Source organism: Arvicola amphibius, chromosome 10 (genome assembly GCF_903992535.2).
Source record: "Arvicola amphibius chromosome 10, mArvAmp1.2, whole genome shotgun sequence".
Classification (NCBI taxonomy): Eukaryota; Metazoa; Chordata; class Mammalia; order Rodentia; family Cricetidae; genus Arvicola; species Arvicola amphibius.
Genome location: NC_052056.1, coordinates 38709155 through 38733346, shown reverse-complemented (window position 1 = coordinate 38733346; position 24192 = coordinate 38709155). Strand labels below are relative to the sequence as shown.

Below are 24192 nucleotides of genomic sequence, written 5' to 3'. Positions count from 1 at the left end.
CTGAGTACCTGACCTAGATTAAATGGTAACAAATCATTTGGCCTCCTATTGTAAAAGATTTTAAAAAGTAGATTAAAAACTGAGGTATTTCTGAGAATTTATAATTTGAAATATATATTAAATTAATCAGAAATGAAGCTTAATACTCAATGAAGAAGTATATGAAATTAAGTCATTCATTAACTAACATTATCTAAATAGAAATATAAAGTATAAGATCGATGGCAAGACATATTTTTGTGCTGAGGCAAATTCTAATGACAATAACTCCCTTCCCACTGTATCTTAGCTTTTTCTAAAGGGTGGGAGGGCAGCTATGGCAATACAGTTGAAGAAAGCAGGCCTTTCATGGCATGGTGACGCAAAATGCTTTTTTCTTTTTAACTTTTCCCATATACATATCTGGTGTATTGGTCCTCTCAGTTTGTGGATTAGGACAAGGGAAAATCAATTGTCATACTCAACCAGTCAATTAATCAATAAATATGTGAGTACACAGAAAAACATCACAAACATTTTCATCAAATCAACTTTTATTTTAAATTAATGTGAGGTTTGTATGTTTCCTAGAAGATGTCTAGACCCTTTAGGTAGTGTTTTCTATGTCAAGAAGATTGTATATGTTGCTCAGTTTAAGGGTATGACTTTGAAATCAGAAAAATGTTACCTTATCCATGCGCTTTCTATCACTGCATTAGTTAATATCTTAGCTTTAAATGTTTATCCGTGTCAGAATGTAGGTTCGCCACAGTATATATCAGGCTTCTTTACAAATACGGGGGCAAGTATCTATGGTCTAAGGAGAGTAAGTTAGTTGCTCTTGATCATTCTAGGCTTGCAAATGCTCATTATGGCTTAGCTATAACAAGTTCAAAATCTTTCACTGGAAATAAATCTAGTTCAAGAAACATCTGAGCAGCAGGCCTGAAGGAAACTTCTAATCTATCTCTTTATAGTATATATTATCTTTAAAGCCATGGTAGCCATTAACACTTTGATTTAGAGTTTAACCTGTTTATACATTGTTGATTCAGCTAGTGAAAGGAAGATATGGCTGAGATTTATTTGAAGTCATTGCATATGATGAACCACACTGCACCATCCACTGTCTTTAAACTGAATGAAGAATTAGAAAAAGGATATTATGGGTAGTTAAAGGTCATGCTATTATCAACACACACAGAGACAACTAAACAAAACCATACTTTAATGTCTAAAATTCTGTTCATATTTAAGGGCTGAGTATATTATCTCATTCCGGCATAAATTATGATAAGCTCAAATTGATTGCTTTGCCTTGTCACTAAACTTAAACCTAAATTTAGAAAGCATGAATAATAATAGCTTTGCAAAAGTTTATAATCTGTTGATGTGACCTTTAAGCCTCAATTTATAAATTCATTTTGTTATAGGCAAGTCCTTTTACTTATTTATTGTTCTCGCATAATAATTCTACATAAAAGAAATTTAGGAAAATCAGCCAGAACATAGCTCAGTTGACAGAGTGCTTGCATAGCATGCATGAAGCCCTGAGCTCAGTCCCCAGCACAGCACAGACTAGGTGTGGTGGTGCATACCTGTCATGACAGCACTCAGGAAGCACAACAAGAGGGATCCCGAAAGTAAGCTCATCCTCAGCTATTGAGGCCATCAGGACTATCTGAGAAACTATCTCAAATAAAATAAAAATGGAACCCAAGTTGATAGGTAGGATCTAGTAACTACGGCCTGAGTAAACTGTGGGGCTGCTTTCCTTGGCATTTTTTTCTCTTATGTCAGATCTATTGAGGTATGATCAACATAGAATAAAATTTAACTGTGTAGTGTGTAATTCTTTGAGTTTTCTTGCCTTTGTTTTTATTTTTAAAAAGTATGCCACAGTACAATAAAAATAGCAATAAATTCCTGATAATTTGCCCAGAGCCAAACAGGGCTAGGGTCATAAGAAATCAAGTAGAGCTGGTGCTATAGCACAGAAGTAACAGGTTGAACTCTTACCTAGCACACATGAGGCCAGGTTTAATTCCTGGGAGAAAGGGAGGGATATGAGATCAAACTGTAATGTTTGTTGAAACAATATTTCCTGACCCAGCTAAATTATCTATCATATTATTCTATGTGATTTTATATAAACCAGTTGAGCAGATCCTTCAAAACGAATTTGTTCTGTGTGAACTGTGCAATATGAACAATGTGACCTAGTACATTTAATAGAGAATACGTCATCATGGGCCAAGTGTGTGATGTTACTCTTAAAAAGACATTGGTGCCTTAGAACATACTAGCCTATTATACCTGAAAAAAAGAAGAAAGAAGGAAAGAGGTCAAAATTATATACTTCTAAATACTCACAACAGGAAAACAATGCCCTCATTATTAACAAAACATTGTGAGATGAAAATTTTAATCAAGAAAGAGCTGTAGCTAACTTGGGGGACAGTCTCCCAGTCAGCAGCAGGGTATGTAAGAAAACCCACAAAAGCAGCAAAGGTTAGACCTCTTAGGAAAATTTTTTCCTCTTTCTTTGGGCTAGACTTTTCGATCTGAGGGGAAAAATAAGGAAACACAAATGCTTTCTGGTGGTAAATTTGTCTTTACTTTTTCGTGAAACTTTCTCTCTGAAAAATCTCTCTTGTTCTTTTCCCATTACTCTCCTCAGCAGCTTCTAATTATCTCTACCCCCTCTTCTACACCACCACTTCTCTTGTTGCTGCCGTTCCTTCCTTCATCTCTGCTCCTCCTCTCACTGCACCGCGGCTGCTGCTCTTCCTCTCACAACCAAACTCTGAACAATTATAAGTTACATTTTCAGGGCCCAGCCCAATGTCATAACACATAAGCCAAGTAGTTTCCCTTTGGCTAGGGAGGTTGCATAACTAGCCAGGGAGTAATGTTTAGCCATGCACGTAGCTCAAATAATTAGGGTTCCCAGACAGAAAAATGACATTGGAATTCAAGACTTAACAATTAATTTGCTGGACCTTGAGTTTGGGAGGTATGTGCAGAAAGGCCCATGCTTGCAGGGGGTTGTGTCTAAAATTGCTTCAAGTCCTGGCGTTGAATCAGCAAAAATATCTTTGAAAATGACCTCATATTTTCATGAGATAAACACACAGCAGTGGGAAAACACCCAAAGTGGTTCTTAGGGAAGAAATGAAGTGGCTCATGAAATTACAGATAGAGGCAACCAGTTTTCAGAGTCAGTGGCCCTGTAAGCCTTGCTAAACAGGATTCTCTATCAGATAATTATTTGTCTGGTGGGTCAATACCTGAATTATCAACTGCCATATGCTGTATATTCCCACACCCCCTGCAAAGGTCAAAAATATTAACTTGAAAAAGATCTAATTATAATCAATTTTAAGATCTAGTGAAGTTGAAGTTGATATCTACACACACACACACACACACACACACACACACACACACAGTCTTCTGCGCTAGTCTACCAGGTAGTAAGAAGATTCAACTTCATTTTCTATCTTTAACTAATGTTATGAAGTGAAAATGGGATGTATATTTTAGATTAATCAGCAATAAAAGGAAGAAATTTAAAGAACTGCATTAATTTAGTCCATATTTCATAAATTATGTTTTATTCAAACCGAATCTACTCTACTTTGCCATTTACCAGCTGTCTCGGTTTACACCTCTTGAGTAAATGACTCCTGCTCTCATATGACAGATCTAAAAATGCTTGGGAAAGACTCGCTGCCACTTTAGCACTAAGTGTGAATAAGCACTCTAAATATGCTTCTTAATATTATTGGCCTCTTATTCTCTGACACTTAGATGTGTTCACCTAATCTGCTCAGCCTTCATTAGGGTAATCTGAGATACATCCCCAGACAGGGGAATAGTAGTTTATCCACAGGAAAGCTGAAGAATTTTGAAGGCATAATAACAGAGGCCTGTTATTAGCATCACTGTTAGGGAAGTTCTTCATCAATCCCTCATCCAGGCACTCATCCCCTCCCCAAAAAGCACATTTGAGGACAAGATTTGTGAGAACAGTCCTAGGTTTCTGGTGGGAAGCAGTCTACAGAGGGCCAGGAAGGTAGGTGGTAAATTGGATAGGAGCTGAGATTTCTAAACACTAGAGAAGTTCTGAAAGCCAAAGTTAAATGCTAGAGTATCAGTGATAAAGGAAGCATAAGAAGGGAGAGGGGCTGGGGATGTGGCTTAGTTAGCAGAGTGCTTGCCAAGAATGCATGGAGACTTGGTACCATCTCCAGTGCCACATAAACCAAGTATGTGATGCAATTCTATAATCCTAACACTTGGGTGGTAGGGACAACAGAATCATAATCTCAAAGACATCTTCAAATGCTTAATGAGTTTGAAGCCAGTTTAAACTTTATGAAGAAACCCAGCCTATAGGAAAAGCAAGCAAGCAACAACAAAAAAGAATAGTAGGGAATTTGAATCTATACTGTAATAATTTCCCTGCTGTATTATCCTAGACTTTTTAAACCTGGCAGGGATTGTAGCCTTTTTTTAAAAGAATCAATGTAACCTTTGAGAGATACAGAGATAGAGAGACAGAGAGGGAAGGAGGGAGGGAGGGCGGATATAGATGTGTTAAAGATTCTATTTTTTAAAAAGATAGAAAAAATTTAAAAGATTAAATAAGAAATCCTTACCTCTTCAGTCTATCTGAGTTATGAAATAATTCTTCTGAAGTACCATTATGTGGTCAGTTTGAATGTATTAATAATAAACTCAAAGTAACCACTAATATGTGGGATCACATTAAGGACAGAAATAAAAGTGCTGTCCCTTGGAGCCGTTTACCAAGAGCAAGCCTGGATTTGAAACCTCTGCTTTACTTTCCCTGTGTATTTCATCCTCTAGTCTGTCTGTTGTAGGAGTCTGAATCTGTGCCTCTGTCTCCCATGTGTGTCTGTGTGTGTTTGTTTATCTCTGTCTGCCTGTATCTATGTCTGTCTCTAGCAAAAAGCTTTGCTCTCTCAACCACACAGAAAACATCACACGAGTAAGAAACGAAGGAGATACCTTTAACAGAATTTTACAAGGGGTTAAGTCATGGGCTCCAGCTGACCCAGACAGTAAACAGTACTACAAGGATCATTGTTTTTCAAACAATGTCTTTATGTTACTTCCATCACTAATGGTGGATATTCATTTTATACGACTGCCTTCAGTCTATATTAGCTGTTTTAAGCAAATTATTATCATAAAACCACATGTATACTCTGAATTATCATAAAACCACATATTCTGGGTCAGGGCATGGAAGAACACAGAAATTAGGATTACAGCTATCTATTAGCTTAGGTCATAGACACTGATTACATGAGAAATCCAAAGCAAGTAGGATTGGTTGTTACATTGCTCGCTAAAAGGCAGGTCAAACAGTCTGAGTATATAGTTGGGTAGAAATCTTAAGTGCTAAGTGATGTTAAGGTAAATTATTAATTTTGGATGTGAAGTCCTGTGAAAGTTCCAGTCATTGAAATGTATAAAATATTTTAATAATACTATATCGCCAGACCATTATTATGTGGGTTGTTTTGTTTATGTTTTGTTTAACAATATCTTCTGTTTGTGCTGAGTGTAATATCACATTATTAAAATCTGATTTTAATTCTTTTCAGTCTTTATAGACTGATGTGCAAATGTATTTTCACAGAGACAAAAGCATGCTGCTTTTATCAGAGTTTATGTTTGCTTTTATGTAATATAGCATGGCTTATTATAGCCAACAGTTTATAGCACTGGGTCAAATCATAAAATAGAGATTTGTGTAACTTATGAAGCATGAGCAGCTCTTGCATCTTTAGATTGTTGAAGTAAAATAAAAAGAAAGGTAGTATTTAGGAACACAAGAAAAAATATATTTAAGGGCCAGAAAGATGACTCAGTGAGTAAAGATGCTTGCTGCCAAACCTGATGATTTGATAAACTTCCATTATGCATAACGATGATAAAAGTAAAGATTGATCAACACTAGTAGTTTTTGAATCAAAAGAAGAAAATTCTCTTATGTGTGAAATAATCAATGTACTGCCCATGGTAGATGAAATAACACTGATACTATTAACTAGGATGTTGAAGTTGCATATTTGAAAATGAACTAAATTAGATTATTTTAAACTAAATTATCTTTAAAAAGTTAGTGATTTTACTTTTATTGTTGTGCATAATGTAAGTTTATACATTTATTGCAATAGATACCTGTTAAATATGTCTGAAATTCATTTTTAGTAATTTCCTATTAAGAAATTACTTATCATACCTTGTATAATAAACTATGCAAATAATCACTTAATTATTTACTTTAGAAGCAAATGCTTTTCTCATGTTTCTGCTTGAATGGCAACCCAACTAACATTGGAACCACATTTCTGTTCTCATAAATGCATAGTAAGTGTAACTTCCAGGATGCTACTGACTATAAAACATGCTGTCCCCCACACTCCTCTTTTATTTCATATAATTAACTACTGCCTTTTTCCTTTTTCTGTTTTTTCAGTCAAAGGATCAAGAAAGTTAAGTCTGCCAACAGATCTTAAGGCTGATCTTGGTACGGTAGGCAAAAGCCAACAACTTTAAGTTTTCTTACATTCATTTGGCTGAACATTTTTACCAACCAATCCATAAATGACATAATGCTTCCTAGATAGCCATATCTAATAGCTTTCCAAAGAAGGCTTTTGTGAAAATCACCATAGAGTTCTGTTGGCAGCATTCAACATTATGTTTGTTAAAAATCATTTTACAAAATTACATTTTATAAATCATTACACATCAAGGTATGTAATGTTTCTTGTTTTCTTTTCATCACTAAAATGTTTTATTATTTGTCACATATATGGACTTTATGACTGTAATCTTGTGAATGAGCATTCTTCTGGATTCTTTTTCCTATTGAATATGTTAGTATTGCTTAGAATTAACACTATTACACCAAAAAAGTCTCACACAAAATAAAATGGAGTTCTGGTTCTAGTTTTGCTTTGTTTTTTGTTTGTTTTTGTTTTCAGTTTTGTTTTGGTTTTGTTTGCTTGTTTATTTGTTTTAAGTTAAGTTTGCTTTGTTTTAGGAACACTGTAGATACTTTGATTCAAGGAGCTTCGTTTTGATAGTTGTAATAGGCTTAGGCATCAAAGTCTGACACTGAAATATACCTTCTTAGATAGACAAGCCTTCACACTCCTTTCAGTACTTGAATCTGCTTGTTTGCACATGAGACTTTTAGTTTTTTTTTTTTGAAACTTCATTAAATAACCTATATTTTAATTTCCTTTACTCTGACACAAAGCTATAGAGGGAAATCCAACTAAGGTCTTAGTAAAAGAGACAAGCTACAATCACCTTTGTGCTGGTCTTCAGGTGTAAAAAGCTGTTTTGTATTGCCCTCTTTTAGCTCTTTGAGATTGTTGTTCTTACTATTTCTAGTATTTTTTTCTTCTAAAAGCAGAAACTTAGACCATGGCTGCAAACTGGTAGAATTTAAAGTCCATGACAGTTAGTAGGTCTGGTAGGATTCTATGCTAAATCTATCAGGCCTTGAGCTTTTGTTTAGTTGGGAGGTTTTCAGTTCTGCTTCTCTCCCAGTAGGGATTACGGGTCTGTTTAAATTATTTACTACATCTTGGCTTAACTTCAATAGATCATATATATCCAGAAATTCATCCATATCTTTTAGGTCTTCCTGATTGGCAGGTTATAATTTTTTTTTTACCAAAGTCCTTCTTTATTAGCACCATGTACACTTAAATACACTGCAGTCAATGACCAACAGGTGAAAATCCCATCCTCTGATCCTCTAAGCAAGGCACAGCTTCTAGTAACTTCAATTAGAAGGTTCTAGCAGGAAAGAGCAGCTGAAGATCAGGACACATTAGTCCCAACATCCAGCTGAAGGCCAGGACTCAAAACAGGACACAAAACCCAACACTTTTTACTGGTTTACATATAGAGAGAGCAACCAATAGATAATTTATTGATCAGTGCACCTCACACAGTGTCTCGTCGAAGTTCATTTTCACGGTCTTTTTTTTTTCTTTTTCTTTTTTTTTTTTTTTTTTTTTTTTTTGGGGGGGGGGGGGGGAAACAGTTTATTTCCCTTACACTTTGGTACAACAGTTGATCATCAAAAGCCACGAGAGCCGGAACTCTAGCTGGGCAGGAACCTGGAGGCAGGAGCTGATACAGAGGTCCGGGGAGTGCTGCTTACTGGCTTGCTCTTCAGCCTGCTTTCTTATAGAACCCAGGACCACCAGCCCAGGGGTGACACCACCGTAGGCTGGGCCCTTCCTCGTTAGTTGCTAATTAAGCAAATGCCCTACTGTCCTGCCTATAACTCTATCTCATGGAGGCATTTTCTTAGGTGAGGCTTCCTCCTCTCTGATGACTTTAGCCTGTGTCAAGCTGACTTAAAATGGTTGGTTATCACAAACTCAATTTTTAGAGAACGTATTTGTAGATATTGAAGAAAATGAAATGTATCACTTGATTTGGTTGCTTATTACTGTTCCTAGATTCTTTTTTTTTTTCCCCCTCATGGTTTATTTTTTTTTATATTTAAAAATTTCCATCTCCTTCCCTCCTCCTCCCCCCTCCCTCCCCTCCTTCTCCCCTTTCTCTCCCCTCCTTCTCCCCCTTCCCTCCCCTCCCCTCCACCCATACCTCCCCTCCCTCCCTCTCAAGGCCAAGGAGCCATCAGGGTTCCCCACTCTATGCTAAGACCAAGGTCCTCCCAACTCCCCCCAGGTCCAGGAAGGTGATCGACCAAGCTGAGAAGGCTCCCACAGAGCCCGTCCATGAAGAACAATCGGAGCCCAGAGCCATTGTCCTTTGCTTCTCAGTCAGCCCCCGCTGTTGGCCACACTCAGAGAGACGGGTTTGGTCGCATGATCCATCAGTCCCATTCCAACTGGAGTTGGTGATCTCCCATTAGTTCTGTCCCACCGTCTCCATGAGTGAATGCACCCCTCTCGTTCCTGACTTTCTCCCTCATGTTCTCGCTCCTTCTGCTCCTCATCGGGACCTTGGGAGCTCAGTCCAGTGCTTCAATGTATTCCATCTCCTCCCCTCCTCCTCCCCCTTCCCTCCCCTTCCTTCCAACCATACCCCCACTCCCTCCCTCTCTAGGCCTGAGAGCCATCGGGGTTCCCTTCATTATGTAAAGTCCAAGGTCCTCCCAACTCCCCCCAGGTCCAGGAAGGTGAGCAACCATACTGACAAGGCTCACACAGAGCCCGTCCATGCCGTAGAGTCCAAGCCCATCACCATTGTCCTTGGTTTCTCAGTCATTCTCCACCGTCAGCCACATTCAGAGAGTCCGGTTTGGTCACATGTTCCATCAGTCCCATTCCAACTGGACTTGGTGATCTCCCGTTAGTTCTGTCCCACCGTCTCAATGGGTGAACGCACCCCTCACGGTCCTGACTTCCTTGCTCATGATCTCCCTCCTTTTGCTCCTCATCAGGACCTTAGGAGCTCAGTCCGGTGCTCCTGTGTGGGGCTCTGTCATTTTCTCCATCCATCGCCAGGTGAAGGTTCTATGATGATATGCAAGATATTCATGAGTATGGCAATAGGATCTGGCCATTTCTGGCTCCCTCTCCTCAGCTGCCCAAGGAACTAGCTGGGGGCATCTTCCTGGACACCTGGGAACCCCTCTAGAGTCAAGTCTCTGCCAACCCTAGAATGGCTCCCTTAATTAAGATATATATTTCCCTGTTCCCACATCCACCCTTCCTATATCCCAACCATCCCATTCCCCCAAGCTCTCCCCATCCTCTACTTCACACTTTTCTCTCCCCATCCCCCCTTACCCACATCCCACCCCACCCCCAAGTTCCCATTTTTTTGCCCGGCAATCTTGTCTACTTCCAATATCCAGGAGGATAACTATATGTTTATCTTTGGATTCACCTTTTTTAAATATGTTCTTATGTTTTTCTGATTTCCTCAGAGTCTGTTACAGCATCTTCTTTTTTCCCTCTCATTTTATTAATTTGAATCATATTTCTCCTTCTTTTTTAGAGTAGGGGGGTTTTCTAGGCAGGGTTTCTCTGTAGCTTTGAAGCCTGTTCTGGAACTAGATCTTGTAGACCAGCTTGGCTTCGAACTCACAAAGATCCACCTGCCTCTGCCTCCGAAGTGCTGGGATTAAAGGCGTGCACCACCACCGCCCAACATCTTTCTCTTCATTTCTTTATTTAATTAATTTTTGTTGAGTTCTAGCCTTCATCACTCTCCCAAGGTCCCCATGCTCCCAATTTACTCAGGAGATTGTGTCTTTTTCTACCCATGTAGATTAGATCTATATATGTCTTTCTTAGGGTCCTCATTGTTGTCTAGGTTCTCTGGGATTGTGATTTGTGGGCTGGTTTTCTTTGCTTTATGTTTAAAACCTCTTATGATTGAGTACATGTGATAATTGTCTTTCTGGTTCTGGGTTAACCTTACTCAAAATGATGTTTTCTAGCTCCATTCATTTGCCTGCAAAATTTAAGATGTCATTATTTTTTTCTGCTGTGTAATACTCTATTGTGTAAATGTACCACTTTTTCTTATTCATTCTTCAGTCGAGGGGCATTTAGGTTGTTTCTAGGTTCTGGCTATGACAAACATTGCTGCTATAAACATAGTTGAGCACATGTCCTTGTGGCACAATTGAGCATCCTTTGGATATGTACCCAAAAGTGGTATTGCTGGGTCTTGAGGAAGGTTTGTTTCCTAATTTTCTGAGAAATCACCACACTGACATCCAAAGGGGCTGTACCAGCTTGCATTCCCACCAGCAATGCAGAAAGAAGTGTTCCCTTTCTCCACAACCTCTCCAGCATAAATTGCCATCAGTGTTTTTGATCTAGGCCATTCTTACAGGTGTAAGATGGAATCTCAGAATTGTTTTGATTTGCATTTCTCTGATGACTAAGGATATTGAACATTTCCTTAAGTATCTTTCAGCCATTTTAGATTCCTCCATTGAGAGTTCTATGTTTAGGTCTCTACTACTCCATTTTTTTATTGGATTCTTTGTTCTTTTGATGACCAATTTCTTGAGTTCTTTGTATATTTTGGAGATCAGACCTCTGTCTGATGTGGGGTTAGTAAAGATCTTTTCCCTTTCTGTAGGCTGTCATTTTGTCTTGTTGACCGTGACCTTCGCTTTACAGAAGCTTTTCAGTTTCAGGAGGTCCCGTTTATTAATTGTTTCTCTCAGTGTCTGTGCTGCTGGGGTTATACTTAGGAAGTGGTCTCCTGTGCCAATGCGTTCAAGTGTACTTCCCACTTTCTCTTCTATAAGGTTCAGTGTGGCTGGCTTTATGTTGAGGTCTTTGATACATTTGGACTTGAGTTTTGGGCATGTTGATAGATATGGGTCTATTTTCATTCTTCTACATGTTGATATCCAGTTATGCCAACACCATTTGTTAAATATACTTTCTTTTTTCCATTTGATATTTTTTACTTCTTTGTCAAAGATCAGGTATTCGAAGGTATGTGAATTAATATCAGAGTCTTCGATTCAGTTCCATTGGTCCTCCTGATACCAGGCTGTTTTCAGTACTGTAGTTCTGTAATAGAGTTTGAAGTCAGGGATTGTGATGCCTCCAGAAGTTCTTTTTTTAAAAAACATCAATTCCTGTCTTTTTATTTATTCATACATAACTACTTGTCTTCTGGCTTGTTGGAGCAGTAAGTCAGACAGCACTTGCCACAGTAATGTCTGTCAAACTGGCTAGCCATGAAAACTCCAGCACCACATTCATCAGAAAGACACTCTCAACGAAGACAACTAATTTTCCATTTTCATCCACCTTATAGTACTTCAGTACAGCCCACTTAACCTTCTTTCTCTTATGCTTGTTCTTCTTGGGAGTGGTGTAAGACTTCTTCCTTTTCTTAGCACCACCACGAAGTCTCAACACGATATGAAGGGTGGACTCCTTTTGGATGTTGTAGTCAGAAAAAGTACCGCCATCTTCCAGCTGCTTGCCAGTGAAGATCACCCTCTGTTGATCAGGAGGAATTCCTTCCTTATCCTGAATCTTGGCCTTGACATTTTCTATAGTGTCCGAGGGCTCAACCTCGAGTGTGATGGTTTTCCCCGTAATGGTTTTCACGAAAATCTGCATCCTGGTGGCGCTGCCACCACAGATGGTGGATCAGAAAGCCAGAAGTTCTTTTATTGTACAGTATTGTTTTGGCTATCCTGGGTTTTTTGCTTTTCCATATGAAGTTGAGTAGCATTCTTTTGGGGTCTGTGAAGAATTTTTCTGGGAATTTGTTGGTTAAAGGTTTGTCAGTGCTGTGAATTCTTTCAAAGAACCAACTCTTTGCTTCACTGACTTTTTTCATTTCTATATCATTATCTTGCTTTTCACTTCTAGTTTTAGCCTATTTATCAAATAAGGAACGAGAAATTATTTCATGTATGTACTAAGACTTGCTTTGCGCACTACAATATAGTCTATTTAAGGAAAAACTCCCGTGGACTGCTGACAAGAATGCATAGTCTGCAAGATGTGGGTGGAATCTTCTGCAGATGCCTCTTAGGCCCATTTTCACTAAATGTTATTGATCTTTTATTTTTCTTTGTTAATTTCTTTTGGTTTGAGCAACCTGTGCATTTGGTGGAAGTGTGGTATTACAGATATCCAATATTATTATACTAAGGTCAGTCAGCACCCTTACACCCAATAACACTTCCTTTGATGAAATTGAGTGTTCCAACATTCAGGGCATGTATATTCAGAATTATAATATACAGTGTATGTCTTATAACTAATTTTGATTTGGAGCCATTTTGTTAGAAACTGAAATTGCTACATCTGCTAGATTTCTGTCTCCATTAGTTTGGAGTTTCTCTTTCTATCTTTTTACTCTAAAGCTTTGTTTCCTTTGCAGTCTTATTTCTTGCAGTCAACAAATAAGAGAGTCTTGTTTTTAATCTAGTCAGTTAGTATGCATCATTTGAAAGGAAGATCGAAACTGTTATTATTCTGTTAATTTTGACAGTGTGTATTTACTTTTGTTTCTTTAATGTTTCTATTTTCTAATTCTCATTTGCTTATTTATTGCAGTGGAGTTATTTTGCGCTGTGCTCTCACAGATGTGTTTATTGCTCTCTGCAGTGTGGAGGACTCATTTGACTATCTCCCATGCTCCTTGCTTAGTGAGGAATCCCTTTAGTTTATATTTGTCATCTGGTGTCAGGACGTATAGATGGAAGTTTCTGCTCCATCTGGTCCTGCAGCCGTTCAATCCCAAAGAAACACACAGAACCTTATATTAATTATAAACTATTTGGCCTATTAGTTAAGGCTTATTATTATCTACCTCTTACAATTTAACCCATAATTCTTAACTATATTTAACCATGTGACTTGGTACCTTCTCAGTAAGGCATTCTCATCTTTCCTCCTCTGCATCTGGTTGGTGACTGACTCTGTCTTTCCTCTTTCCAGAATTCTCCTATTCTGGTAGCTACACCTGTACTTCCTGCCTGGCTACTGACCATTCAGTGTTTTATTAAACCAATACAAGTGACAAATCTTTAGTGTACAAGAGCATTCTCCCATAGCAAGGAAGTAACTGGATTTATACTTTAATCACTCATATTCCTTCAGTGGAACTGTTTACAGTGTTCAAGTGAAATTAGTTTGTAATTGAGTTGAGGTATCAGTTCTCTACTGAACTACAGGTACCCCCTTAGTAATTAGACCCTAAGCCATGTGCTTAAGGCACCAGGCTCAAAATCCAATATTGCTATGGGAGTAGTACACTATCTACTTCAGTAATCATACCTGAAGAATGGGCCCAGTAATAGTCAATTAAAAAGCAACCATCATCACAGCATCATTTTTTTGGTAAGTAAAGAAAATAGAATGTGTGTCCTAAGATACAAGTTACAGAGGGTATGAGTACAATGAAAATAAACAGTTTAAAATGATTAGTATTAGGGTATTACTAATCATTATTATTATTATTAGTATTAGTATTAGTATTAGTATTAGAAAAACAGAGAGGGAAATAAAAATAAGAGGCAACAGTAGACACAAGGAAAGGACATGAAATAGTTCTGGATAAAGCTAGAACAAAAGGAGAGAGGGGAAGACAGGATTCTAATTCCATGATGTGTTATGTATCTATCCAACCTTCCCAGCACTGTATATTGAAAAGAATGTCCTTTCTACAAATATCTGTTCTTAGCCTTTTGCCAAAATTCACTTGGCTGTAGATGCATAATTTTATTTGTGGGCTCTCGATTGTGTTTCATTAGTCTGACTCTGTTGTTGTTGTTGTTTTATTTGTTGTTGTTGTTTTTTATCAATGCCATACTGTGTAGACTACTACAGAGTTGTAATGTGTTTTGAAGTCACATAGTGTAATACCTTCCTCTTTGTCCTGTTAGGTCAAGGAATCATTGAGAACTAGGGAGTATTTTGTGGTTCCATGTAAACTTTTTTTAAATTTTCTAATTCTATGGAAAATGTCATTGGAATTTTAAAGTAGGTATTGAATAAATCTGTAAATTGCTTTGGATATTTTATACCTTTTAATAAAAGCCAGGACTACAAGTATTCACTGTCATGCTCAGCCATTTTGTCTGTTTTTATAGATTTTGACATAAAGTTTATATTTTCTGATATGAGTATTTCTGATACTTATTTGAATTTCATTTGTGTGGAATATCTTATTCATTTTTTCACCTCCAGTCCATATGTATCCTTAAAGGTGAAATAAGTTTCAGATAATATTAACATATGGTTGGATATTTTAAAATTCTTGATACTTTTATTTTATAGCCACAGAGTAATTATATAAAATAATAATAGTTGAATATTCAATAATTTAATAATTTACATCCAAATTACTGATAAGTAAGGTCTCACTACAACCATAACACAATTAATTTTCTTGTTCTGTTGTAACTACCTTCTCCCTGTAATAATTTCCCTCACTGTAAATGATCGACTCTAGAAGTATGTTTTGACTTCTTGCTTATGTTAGGTATGTCTGTTACTGATTTTCATTTTGCTTACCATGAGAGTTATAAAAATAGATTTTGATTATAAAAAGCAATTTTGAAATTATAGTAACAGCATAAGTGTAAAAACAAATATGCACACAAAATAATGTGATAAAATATGCTAAGTACATTCTACATTTGTACCTCATTCCTCATCTGGATTTCTGATGACCCACCTTCATATCTTCATATCTTTCTATGTTGTCTGTCACTTAATATATTAAAGTAGGTGCTCTTACTTATTTTATATTTTAGTCTTCATACTAACAATGGGGTGACTTACACTCTACACTAACAATCTAAGCAACCCATACTTAGATTATCAGGGCATTCTTCATTTCTGTGTTTTATTCTTATTTATACTTTCTCTTTCAATCTGAATAACTCCCTTAAGCATTTTTTATGGAATAGGTTTAATAGAGATTGTTCTCTCAGCCTTCATTTGTTTGGGAATGTCTTTATCTTTCGTTAATTTTTAAAGGATACCTTTGCTATGCCTAATCAACAGAATTGCTTTTTTATTTTTAATACTTCAGTATTAAGAAAATCTTGCACCACCATTTCCTGGCCTATAAGATTTCTGCTGAGATGGCTGATGTCAAATGAACTGGTGCACTGCCAGGTGTTAAGTCTTGAAATTCTTCTCATTAGTGTGTGTGTTTTGTGTGTGTTGTGTGTGTGTGTGTGTGTGTGTTGTATGTGTGTGTGTGTGTTGTATGTGTGTGTGTGTGTGTGTGTCCTTCTGGACTTAAAACATGTTGTACTTCTGCCTCTGCCTCCTTCATGCTAAGATTAGAGGTGTGAGCCACATGGCTAGCTTTCTCTTCCTTTCTCACCTGTGAAAACTTGCTTATAAAATGTCTTAGGTTAGAGTTGTTTGATTTAAAGATACCCTTGAACTTCCTGTAACTGGATATTTGTAGCTTTCTCTAGATTTAAAAAATTCTGTCACTATATATATATATATATATATATATATATATATTCTAAACCTTTAGCTATATATATATATATATTCTAAACCTTTAGCATGTTCAACTCATTCTGAAATCCCAACCACCTGAATATTTCCACTTTTTATAACGTCTCATAAGTTCTCTTCCCTCCTCACCTCTACTCTTTACTCTTACAACTATGTATTTTAAAATAGCCTGTCTTCAAGTTCATTCTTTTTTCTGTTCAATCCACCCTGATACTGATATTTTTATAGACCTGTGTTTTTTTAGTTTATTCAACTATATAATGTCTATTCATTTTTGTAATTGCTTCTATCTCTTTAAGTTTTCCTGTTTGAATATTGAAATATTTCTTTGTGGTTTTCCTTCCTTCCCTCTTTCTTTCCTTTATTTCTTCCTCCCCACCCCCTATTTCTCGTTCTTTCTGAAAAAGATACTTTATTCTAGAGTCATTTTGACTGATCATAGCCTGGGAACCTAGATTTAGGTTACTCTAAATTCCATGTTCAAAATGGAAGCAGTTTCTTGGAGATTTTTATAGTTTTACAGAACAGTAAAAGTCATAAATCAAGGCAAGTTTGAAGTACATTTGTGGATTTACCAGGAAAGCAGGTACGTTGAAATGAGGGATACTTTTCTGTAGGCTCAATATGCTATTTGATAGCATTCTTTGCTTTTGATTTGGTAGAAGCTAATTGCCTGCTATGTTAGTAGATTCTAAAAGCCATTTATCTTTTGTTACAAGATGGTGGTTCAGACTAGGTGGTCAGTCTCTGAGCAGGCAGCATACCTCTGCATGGTACTGAAATCTCATCAGCTGATCAGTCCCTAAAGACACAGATTCTTTCAGGAATTTTCATTCACAACCAGATCCAGCTTCTCTTCAGAAGTTATTGCTCACAGTTCATGTTGTTCTTAAGCAGAGTCAATTCTTTTTATTAAGCCCATTTAGTGAAATAATCATCTCTAAGAAAATACTTTCTATCTCTAAAAGATTGATTTAGGCCGGGCAGTGGTGGCGCACGCCTTTAATCCCAGCACTCAGGAGGCAGAGGCAGGCAGATCTCTGTGAGTTCGAGACCAGCCTGGTCTACAAGAGCTAGTTCCAGGACAGGCTTTAAAGCCACAGAGAAACCCTGTCTCGAAAAACAAAACAAAACAAAAAAAACAAACAAACAAAAAAAAAGATTGATTTAGATTCTTTAAAATAAAAAAGCATCACATTTTGTGCACGTGGGGGTCACATATCACTTACTAAACATTAAGGTTCCCTTGTAGCTAAGAAGCTCATTCCTAGGACCTGATGTAGATGAGGCTGAGAAGTGAGCAGGACTGTGGTCTTCAGAAAGAGAAGACCAGATGGAAAAGGCTATTAGGAAGAAACTCCTTCTAGTCTGATCTAAACTCTCTTTTAGCTAGCACCACACTACTTTACAGTTGATATGTCATAAGAGCGATCCCTTATATCGTCATTCACTTCACTTGCCCATATATTATTCTGAACATTTTAGACAAGTTAATATGGATATATAATTTTTAAATAAAAGTAAAAATATCCTTCTAAAGATTTTTACTGTGTCCTGGAAAAAAGTCTGAAGTATCTTTAAAGAATACTGAAAAAAATCTTTAAAGACTAATATGTAATAGTGTCTAGAACCTATATTAAAGCAGAACCTATAAAGAAGAAAAAATATTAATCAATAGAAACTGACATAAAAATTACAGGTAGGCTAAAATTAGTAAACTACTTAAATATACTGTAGAGTGAAAGAAAGGTCCCAGAATGTCAAAAAGAAGCATAAAATTATATTTTAAAAAATCTAAATCAATCTTTTAGAGATAAAAAGTATTTTCTTGGAGATGATTATTTCACTAAATGGGCTTAATAAAAAGAATTGACGCTGCTTAAGAACAACATGAACTCAAAAATTTACTGTTTAGAAAGTAACTTTATGCCATCTAAAGCATATGCTGTAAGAATTCTGGAAAAAGAAAGAATGGGGGATAAATAATGTTTGAATAAATGATGCTGAACAGTTTCTTTTGATAAACAATAAATATCCACAGTTCCAAGAAGCATAATGAATCCCATGCATGAGAAATGTAGAGAAAATTGTATAAAGTGCATCATAATTGAATTTCTTTAAGTGCCAATTAGCCAGAGAGGTGGGAGATGACATTTCAACACGTCAAGTAGCAAAAACAAGAATAAAGCAAATTTTTCCACAGAAAAAGAAAGCTGGAAGAGAGTAGAAAAGTATGTTTAAATTACTGAAAGGAAAACAACCAACATAAAATTCTACAATCAAAAAAAATCTTGTTCAAAGTTAAGGTGAAATAAATGCTTTATTGGGTATATAAAACCTAAAGACATGCATGGTGGCACATGTCTACAACATTCCCAACATGTGGAAAAGGGAAGAAAAAGATCACAAACTTGAGGACAGCCTGAGCCATATAGTGATACTCAAAAAGTAGCAGCACATACATGCACACACACACACACACACACACACACACACACCTGAAAGAATTCAACCTCCAAATATTCGCATGTCAGAAAAAAAGGAAAGCAATACCAAGAGAAATCTCATCATACCCAGAAATTGAAGCAGACCAAAAATGGTAAATTCTGATAAGTTCAAAATATTAAGTGTTTAAAATCTCTTTAAAAAATAATTGATAACTGAGGAAATCCAAAATATTCAGCAAAGGATAAATAATTCAGCAAATAGTGGCATACCCGGACAATGGACTATTTCTCAGAAATGAAAAAAAAAATGGCTGCTTGATACAACAGGAAAGAACCTTGACTAATCATGATGAGTAAGGCCAAGCAAAACCAAAGAGAAACTGGGTCCAGATTAGCCTATGTAGTAAACATATGACAGAGAATGACTTAGTCAATAGCTAGATTTGCTTTTATTTTGATTTAGCTCCATTTTATTAATATAAATTTCCAAGTTGGCTATCTGAGCTATGTCTAACTATTTCAATTCTTATCTATCGAGAACATCTATCATGGATTTTTTTTTAAAAGAACATTTGCTTGGCATAGTGGATAAGCCATAGGCCCTAAAGCAAGGTTCATGTCTGTGGAGAGAGCAGGGGTTTTCTGATTGCTGTGTGTGGATGGGGGTATTGTTGCTAATTGTATATCTAAAGCAGTTGCCATCGTCCAACGTTCACTAGGTGGTCAGTGCCAAATATTGCCCTCATCTTTCCTCTTTTTTAATGCTGGAGAAGGAGGACTAGAACTCTTGACTTCCTCTTGGCAGTGTCTGACTCTTCATAAGATAAAATCAGCCTTTTTAGCTGGGATTTCTGAATATCTGTTCAAGATGAAAGATGCTTTGATTCCAAAATGACTAAATTTCAATGGACTTCATTGGCTTCTCAAGCACTACTAAATATATTTTCAAAAGTTTCATTCTTTTGCAAATATTTGGCTAACTCTGTAATCCGGTGTTTAAGCATATATATCAGCTGAGAAAATCAGTGAAAATCAAGTGAGACTCTTTCCTGATGGGAAATCTCATTTTTTTGTTCTTCATTTTTCTCATGTATAATGTCACAATAATAATATATTATCTTATGGCTTACAGGGTTATTTGAAAATTAAATAAAATAATACACAGATATATACACACAGAAATTTAAATACTCATAAATGTTAACTCTCATTTTAAATATTTGTAGGAAAAATTCTAGTACAATAAAACAGTAAATAATTCTGCCTTGAGTAGCTGCAAAGTAATGCGGGAAATATGCAATCTTAGGCTTTAAAACTGTGCAGTACAGAAAAGCTACAATAGATTGTCAGGTCCACATAGTCAACATTGCCAGGAGGCATTTCTATACAGCTCTGCCTCAAGGATGACCAGAACAGAATGGTCCACAGTGCATTCTTTATATTGCAGAACTATGAAGGGTATTTCAAATGCAATTCATTACTTTTAGGCAAAATAAGAAAATCTGTTTCATGCTCAATAAGTTTTGTACCATTAAGGTCTACTCCTAGTCCAAGTTTTCAAAGTGCTATCCAAACACTCACTGACGTTAGATGAACATTTTGTACTTAAGTAATTCTATACTCTGAAACAAGAATGACAAAGGCTAAAGCTTATACTGTGTCTATTGCAGCCCTTTGTGTAGAATATGGACTCCAAAAGCACTACAGAAGCTGCATGAACTGGGCAGTGACATTCTAGATTTACAGAGGAAATCGCAGAGTGAAGACCTGAGTAGGGCAGAACTCATTAGTGTCAGAACTGGAATGTGCATGAAGGCAGCTTGGCTTCGAACCTGTGTCCTTAAGTACTGCTCTCAAGTGCATAGCATGATGCTGTCTTCTGCATCTTAAACTCCAAGTAAAAGAAATACTTCCAAAACTTACATAAATTGGACCTGTTCAAATAATGTGATAAAAATACAATATTAAAACTTAGTTTATATTGCCATTCAACAATATATTAAATACATAGTAGGAATATGCAGCACATCTCAAACAATGATAAAAATTATGAAAGTGTGTGCAATACATAATAAGTGTTTTGATTTTTTTATAATCTGAAATTGTAACTAAATCTTAAAACAACAAGAAACTAGAGATATGCAAATGGGTTGGAAGAAGAGGAATTCTTGTTCCTCCATTTTTTTAACCTATGCCTTTGGATTTCCTCATCTGAAGACTTAACTATGGTATTTATTCTGCCTTCTTCCTCTTGGTACAGACCATGTAAATGGACACTGCACAAGTCCAACCTCTCAGAGTTGCAGTTCTGGAAAACGTCTTTCCAGTGCTGATGTTTCAAAAGTAAATCGCTGGGGTCCTGGAAGACCACCATTTAGAAAGGCACAGTCAGCTGCTTGCATGGAGATTTCTTTACCAGTTACAACTGAAGGTAGGCTAAACATGTCAATTCTTGTGAGTACAGTTAAAAGCTTGGTTTGTCATGGTAACAGGTGCTGGGAGACAAGAAATGGAAGTTAATTTAAAAGATGATTAAAAACCACATGACATTGAAAAAAAATCCTACTTGACTGTGACCATAACTCCAATTCTATTCCCTAGTCCACCTCCTTCCTTATCTCTAAAAAAAAAAAAAAAAAGAAAGAAAGAAAGAAATGACTCCACTATAGGTAGGCTATACAAAAGGTGACAATCTGCAAAGGCAACCTTAATTACCTCTGCTATCAAATGAATATAACCAAGTTTTAAAAGACACGTTTTTAAAGTCTAAAGTTCAGAATCATAGCCAGGTCTGGTGGCACAGGCCTGTAATCCCAGCTGCTGGGGAGGCTGAGGCAGGAGGATTGCAAGACCTGCCTGTGTTACAGAGAGAGCTTAAGGCCAGTCTCTGAGACCCTGTCTCAAAGAACAAAGGACTAGAGGTCTGGGGATTTAATTCGGTGCTGAGCACATACCCAGTCTGTGTGAGGTCCAGAATATATATCCCCAGGGCCACCAAATAAATAAATAATAAATAAAAATAACAAAGTTTATAATCTGTAAATTTTAAAGAAAGTATTGTTTCCTTATTTATAAAATAAGTATGTGGATGGGGAGTAAAATACAAGAGGAAAAGAGACAAAACTTTTTAGAGCAGGAAAAAAACCAGAATCTTGTAAGTTTGCTTTACTCTTTTGGTAATGAAGATTTTAGGAGAGGGGGGAAATAATAGAAATATTTGGCTGTAGTAACTCTATACTTTTCTTTAAGTCTTCAAATGGTAATCTATTACTGTTCTACAAAGATGTTTTTAATGAATTCACTACTGTTTTTATTTAATAATATGTCATACTAAATCTTGTCCAGTGGATATGGAAATGACTACATCATATTTCTAACAGGTGTTTGTGAATATCAGTATTGAGTAATAATAAATCATGAGTAAAATTTTGGAGACAGGTTGGCTACAAATGTTACAATAGGAGCAATGTGTAAGGATTATGAAAGCAAGAGAATAATCATTGGAATGAATTCTGCAGACGTTTGAGTCATAGATATTTCTACCTCTAGTTTGTGCTAGAAAATAGTTTAGTTATAATTATGTCTTTAAATTTGTAAAATATATAGATGATAATCTAACTTCTGTCTCATCTCTAAATTTTACAAGCTTTTTTTTTTTATAAATTTGGTAAAGATATAGGGAAATTAGGAATATTGCATTCTCTTCCTTCTAAATATATTTTGAAGAACTTATATTTCATCTGGTTCTATGAAAATTAAAAAGGCACACTGAGATCTGTCAAGAGGAAAGAGGTCAGTGGAGACAGTAGAGATACTAGGAGCCTGTCCTTGAGCAATTAAAGCCAGTGTAACTGTATTTCTGTTTCGCAGATGGGGGAATTTGTGCTTGTTGGAGGGTGCACATGCACAGGTGTTGATGAAGCAGGAACACACAAAACCATGCTGCTGTTTCTTTTCTAAGCAGGCTGAAGCCTTTTCAGGAAATCCAGCATTAACAGGATGGCACAGTCTGTTTTGTCCTTTGGCATTAGTTAGTTAAACCTGGATTTGGGTTATAGGCAGGCAGCTCAAAACAAGTCTACAGAAATCACATTCATGTTTTCGGACTTACATTAAAACTTCAATTTTTATAGCTTCACTTGCATACAATATGTTTGTCACAGATCATTTAGATCCAGATTGGTCCTTTCATGGGAGCAACCGTGGTACTGTTGGTAAGTGTGACTTGCCAAAGATTATTAGTATGGTTTCTATGATCAAAAGATACAAAGGAAAAACAACTACAATGGTAGAAAATGTTATAATCTTGACTATTTAGATTTTAGACTATTTCTCCCTGATTAGAATTTTAACTGATCTTCCAGGAAATGTAAAAAAGAAAAGTGGTGTGCTAGAACTCAGGAGACTAAAATTTTGGTTTTAACTCTGCCTAAGTTTATGATAGCACATAAGATTTCAGACTCTACTCCTTCAAAATGAGCTGTTACCTTGGGAAGATCCCCTTCACGCCAGTAAACAAAGAATAAAACCTTTCTTTCTCTCATAATTATGGTTTTCAGGTATGAAATTTGATTTGTTTTATAGATTCACTAATGCTTAATTTTGCTTTTTAAATCTTCGTAGAAGCCAGAGAGAATTCCTATAACCGCTCCAGGAGCTCCAGCATCTCCAGTATCGACAAAGACTCCAAAGAAGCAGTTACAGCTTTATACTTCATGGAATCCTTTGCACGGAAGAACGACACCACCGTTTCGCCTTGTCTGTTTGTTGGAACTAGTCTGGGAATGGTATTAGTCATCTCCCTGAACCTGCCATCATCAGACGAACAAAGGTTTACAGAGCCAGTGATGGTATTGCCAAGCGGTAAGAGTTTTGACTCACTCATTCCCTTGCTGCTACTTATTCAACTTTAGATATCAAGAATTGCTAATATGCATTGATTCTGGATGAAGGTGAGGAGTATAAGCCTCATATGTAATATGGACTATCAGAACTTCATATACTCTTCCACCACTTACCACGCTGCCATTTACCAGTTCTCAGGGTCAGAGTACAGTTGAGTTGTTTCTATGAATGGGATCCAGAAAAGCCAATCTAAACCCTGCTTTCAGAAATAAGCCCCTTAAAAGTGCTGAGATAAACGTTACTGCACAAGTTCAATTTATTTTTAATAACGGCATTTTTCCAAAGTTCTATGTCAGGCCAGAACCTACAAGTATTTTTACATCATTCTTGAAATCAGAATAATTAAAGTAGAAGAAATCTGACCTAAGGTGGATATTTGAACCCTTCCTTGCCTTTTCATGATAGATCCTCAAGAATTCAGCTTCGGAACATGTTCTACTCTCCCTGAATTATCATTTGTATTTCTTTTTTTAAAAGTCTGTGTGATTTCCCTTGACATTCCTTTGAATATTTTTTAACAGATTCTAATCATTAGTTTTACTCCCTCTTTCATAAATATAATAAATATTTTAGGTATATTAAGCTAAAAGATTTTTATAAATACATAGGGTAAGAGATTTTTTTAAACAGTCCATATAGCATGACAGGTTAGAGAGAGTTGGGCTTTTGTATTAACTTGTGTTACATAGATATATGTAGGTGGCAGGCAGAATAATCAGCTCTGTGAGTGTGACAAATTTAGAAACCCCTTGTCTCTAAACTACTAAAAACAAACACTTTATTTTGAGCCAATATGACATAGAGAAATATACTTCTTAAAGCATTTCTAATTGTAAGGAAAT

General features: G+C 36.4%; 1 protein-coding gene and 1 pseudogene across 4 annotated transcripts in view; one reads left to right on the top strand and one right to left on the bottom strand.

The window, feature by feature from the left end:
- The window catches only part of Stxbp5l (syntaxin binding protein 5L), a 197706-nt gene that overhangs the window by 162398 nt on the left and 11116 nt on the right, over nucleotides 1–24192 (top strand). For 2 of the 4 annotated variants that reach the window (XM_038345559.1, XM_038345558.1), the window contains 2 exons: nucleotides 20706–20876; nucleotides 23069–23308. In XM_038345559.1, coding sequence (XP_038201487.1) covers nucleotides 20706–20876; nucleotides 23069–23308 — 411 coding nt within the window. The remainder of the gene's footprint in view (nucleotides 1–20705; nucleotides 20877–23068; nucleotides 23309–24192) is intronic. The other 2 variants (XM_038345561.1, XM_038345560.1) reach the window with 1 other exon arrangement.
- LOC119824970 lies at nucleotides 11653–12119 on the bottom strand (annotated as a pseudogene).